This window comes from Dinoponera quadriceps, unplaced genomic scaffold (genome assembly GCF_001313825.1).
Source record: "Dinoponera quadriceps isolate SergipeBrazil2010 unplaced genomic scaffold, ASM131382v1 scaffold483, whole genome shotgun sequence".
NCBI classification, from domain to species: Eukaryota; Metazoa; Arthropoda; class Insecta; order Hymenoptera; family Formicidae; genus Dinoponera; species Dinoponera quadriceps.
Window position 1 is genome coordinate 5,652 of NW_014554574.1, and position 4,409 is coordinate 10,060.

Sequence of the window (4,409 nt, forward strand, 5' to 3'; positions counted from 1 at the left end):
CAAGCATCAATAAGATATTGCATGAACATTTGTCCGTAAAAAAAATTTGTTCGCGTTGGATCCCGCATAATCTGACAAACGCTCAAAAGAAGACTTGTGTTGATTGATGCAACGAAATGTTGAAAAAATACGTTCAAGGTGCATCAAAGGCTGTGTATAACATTTACACAGGTGACGAATCATGGATCTATGCATATGAGCCCGAAACAAAACAGTAATCGACTGTATGGGTCTTTCAAGACGAGTCAAATCCAACAAAAGTTGTTCGCGGAAGAAGCACATCGAAGCAAATGGTTTCTTCGGCATTACCGGTCACGTGGCGATAGCGGCGTTAGAGCACCGTAGGACGGTCAATTCTGAATGGTACACAACCATTTGTTTGCCAGAAGTCATCGGAGAAATTCGAGAAAAGCAGAAGAAGAGGCGAATCATACTTCATCATGACAATGCGAGCTCTCACACATCGAGTCAAACAAAGGAATTTTTGACTGGCCAAAACATCGAATTGATGGGTCATCCGCCGTACAGCCCTGATTTGGCACCCAATGACTTTTTTTTGTTCTCGCACATCAAAAATAAATTACGTGGTCAACGATTTTCGACACCCGAAGAAGCGGTTGATGCATTCAAAACATATGTTTTGCACTTACCTCAATCGAAGTGGAAAATTGGTACTTCGAAAATTGGTTCAAACGCATGCAAAAGTATATTGATCATCATTTAGAATATTTTGAAAAACAATAAAACCAATTTCGATCATAAATATTTGTTTTTTCATTATTAGGCCAGAAATATAAGTAGCAACCCTCGTATATAGGATACGAAACGACTATCGGTCAAAATGATACTAGTGCAGTAGATAAGATAAAAGACTCAAGAATAAATAAGATAAAAGTCTCAAGAATCAGAAGTCTCAGACTCGAATCTCAGCAGTGATAAGTAAATTCTTCAACTACAATTTAAATTAAAACTAAGCAGTTCAAGGTCCCATTCGCACTCACTTCTAAAGAAAAAAAAAAAACAAAAATGTTGGATAATTAGGAACTTGGTTTAAAAAATTAGCTGCTAGTTAAACAAATATTTTTAAAGCTGGTCAAAGAAATATTTTTTGTTATTAAAAAATATTTTTTTTAATATTAAAAATTATTTCTCTGATATTAGAAAATATTTCGTTGACATTAACACATTGATGATGGATGATATATAAATGCGTCATTTAGGTTCTTTACTTGGGTGCAGATGACGCGAATATGCGTAATCGACATCTTCATATATTTACACCTTTCCCTCAAATTTTTTTGTGAAAAATTCGTTAGATAAAAAGTTACAGCAAATTTTTTCTAATGTTATACGAGTGAAACGATAGACGCAAAACCGCCCCGTACCCACGTTAAACGCGGCGCGCAACATTACCAATGCGTTAAAAAATATTTCTTTGACATTATAAAATATTTCTTTGATATTAAAAAATATTTATTTTTATTATATAATAGATTATTTGAAACAAATTAATATTTTTTTTCAAATGAAGATCTTTTTTTACATTAAAAAATATTTATTTATTACAACATTATTCTTTCTTTATTTTAACAAATTTATTAATAGATTAGAATAAATAATATCTTTAAACGTATTTTTAAAAAATTATTTTTTTAGTTCAAATAAAATTTGTTTGAATCTAGTGTATATATGTATGCATATGTATATATTTTACTATCTATTTTTAGTTAATTATGAGTTATTTTGTTATAATTTTGAATTAAATTGTTGTATAACAGATTAAAACAAGTATCCCGTCCTAAATGTAGGTTCGTTCATAGTTCAATATCGTGATAAAGTACTCACCAAATAGAATGTATAAAGTTTTAGATATGTATTTTTAATGAACGAATAAAATCTTTGCACATCGATAATAAATGAAAAGATCGCACTTTTATCTATTGATATCCTTTAAAAAGTTGCAATGCAAATAGATGTATGAAACTACACGGGTTAGCATCAGACTATATATTACAGCGTGCTTAGCTTCTTTTATAAACGTCGTTGATCAATGAGTCATTATCAAGCATTGAGCGGATATTCAAGTTTAGATAACCTTAACAAAAATATAATACTGATACATATACATATACATATATAAATATATATGATATGATGTAATAATACAACACACACACGCACGCACACACGCCCATGCATGCACATTTGCACCAAGGTTATAATAAGAGACTCTTCAAAACCATTCATTTCTTTTCATTCTTTTTCCTATTTATTTATCAATTTTCTTCTGTTTTTATCTCTTATCAATATTTTTAATTATGTTCTATTCGTTCCTCGGCAATTTTTAATTATCATTATCATTTCTTTTCGATAAAAAATGTTTGTCACTAGTAAAATATTTCTATTTATCATTTCGATAAAGTGATAACCATTTCTATGAAATTTCACTTTTTATAAGTATTCAGAATCGTCTCTAGGACAGTTATCAGTTTTCTACAGATTGTCTCGCTGATATTAGCTCGTCCTTCCAAAGCCTCCGTTAATCCTTTGTACATCTTCTCCGCTTGTTTATCCAGTGACATCAACATCGGCGCGATATCTTGCGAGTTTTCCTCTTCCAATCTCGGTATTTTTTTTTCTCTTTCCGATTCCTTAAAAATCCATTGGTCACGTCATTTCTATAAATAAAAGCCATATTTCGTTTTATATCATTTATCATACTTACTTCGTGTTCGTAGCACATGTGCTCGCGATGGCTTTGAGCTGCTTTAGATACGTGCCCGAGATAATCGTACACGTTCGAAAAATCCTCGAGTACATAGAGCCTTTTGCAGGATAGATATGCTTGCATGACATTGCTGATGGTGGGAATCTTGGCCAGACCTTTTGCTATTCTGGCAACAAGATGTTCCGAGCATGTATGTCCTACGTATTCAAAAGTCTCCAGGGCTTCTTGGCGTACCCAAGGACTCTCGTCCTCCAGTAAACGACTAAACAGTTTGATCAAAGCAGATATGCTTTGGCCTTCGCAATCACCGACATTCTCGACGTTCTGTCGTAAATATTGGCAGAGCTTGATCTTTATTGAAGATAACATGCAAGTACATGAACTCACAATGGACATCAGGATCTAAAATAGCATATGCAATAAACATTACGAAAAAGCAACAGCTAGCGTCTCTAATTTCACTGACTCAAATATATTTCAATTATATATAAGATAAACTCATTGTACCGAATCAAGGGCATAATCCCGAAGATTATCGAGACGAGTGCCGTCGAATATGGCAACCAAAAAATCGGATAATACGTCGAGCTGTTTGCCTTCGCACTCGGGAATCGCGTCTGCCACGAAATTCCACATTTTACCTAAGACATCGCTAATATCTCTATTATCGCTGTAATTCACTACCTGCATTGCAGATATTTGCCGTACCTATTATGTAAAGAAAATTTCGATCGAAACTTGTTCGAAGTAATATAATAATTAGAAATTTATCAAAACATCGTCTCACAAGGCGTTTCCAATTACGCGTAGTTGAATGTTCTCGTAAATTCAGGAAGGCTCTTGGCAAGTCATCAAATTTATACACTGAATGTTTTAGATGGGAACCCTTCATTTTCGCTGCCAGCCAATATAAGGCAGGAGTATTACAATCTGCATCTAGATTGACCAAATCGTCAAACAAGGTGGATTTCACGTCTTCGGCCAGCAGTTCGTAGAGCCTGCCGATCATGTTATTCAACATGATCGTCTCTATACTGTCGCGCCTTTCCACCAAAACAGTAGAGACTCGTATTAAATATCTCACATGATTGGTGCATAGCTGTGAAGTGCTGAGTCTGAAACCGGCGGTGATATGCAATGAATCGATCCTAAAACAGTTTAACTTTAGGTCTGTTCTTTTCAGCTGAATTAGATTGCACTTTTTATTGTTAAAATAAAACAAATATATAACTGAGCGTTAAAAGGAAAAGAAACAAAATTCCAGAATATATTAGTTCAGCTAAAAATAACAGGCCTTTTATTAAACTTTTGAGTGCCACAAGTGCGCATTTGGCTAAGATAGATATTTATTGATCTCAAAATGTATTTAATTTTAAGTTGATATAAATGCAATTTTATGATGTCCTGCAGTCGAATCATAAATTGTTATTACTTATTATTCTTTTATCATTCATTGATAAATGTGATGCTAAAAATATTGCTCATTCAAAAATAACTTTTAGTCACATTTGTCACGCTGTCAAAGTTGTGATATTCACTATAATATTCATTAATTTAAATAGTACGTGATTATAGTATTATATATATTTAATATACAAAAAAAAAACACATATTTCGAAATAAATAATTTTACATTTTATGTTTTTCTTATTTCTAAAATGAGGTAATAATTAAATTTATG

The 4,409-nt window shown here is 32.7% G+C and overlaps 1 protein-coding gene across 1 annotated transcript; it reads right to left on the minus strand.

Moving 5' to 3' along the window:
- Window positions 1–2,342: 2,342 nt before the first annotated feature.
- Window positions 2,343–3,965, minus strand: LOC106752135 (the record flags this gene model as incomplete). Its single annotated transcript, XM_014633600.1, has 4 exons — window positions 2,343–2,651; window positions 2,726–3,130; window positions 3,236–3,436; window positions 3,516–3,965. Coding segments are annotated over 4 exons (1,263 nt in total), but the record flags the coding sequence as incomplete, so codon positions are not given.
- Window positions 3,966–4,409: the final 444 nt, after the last annotated feature.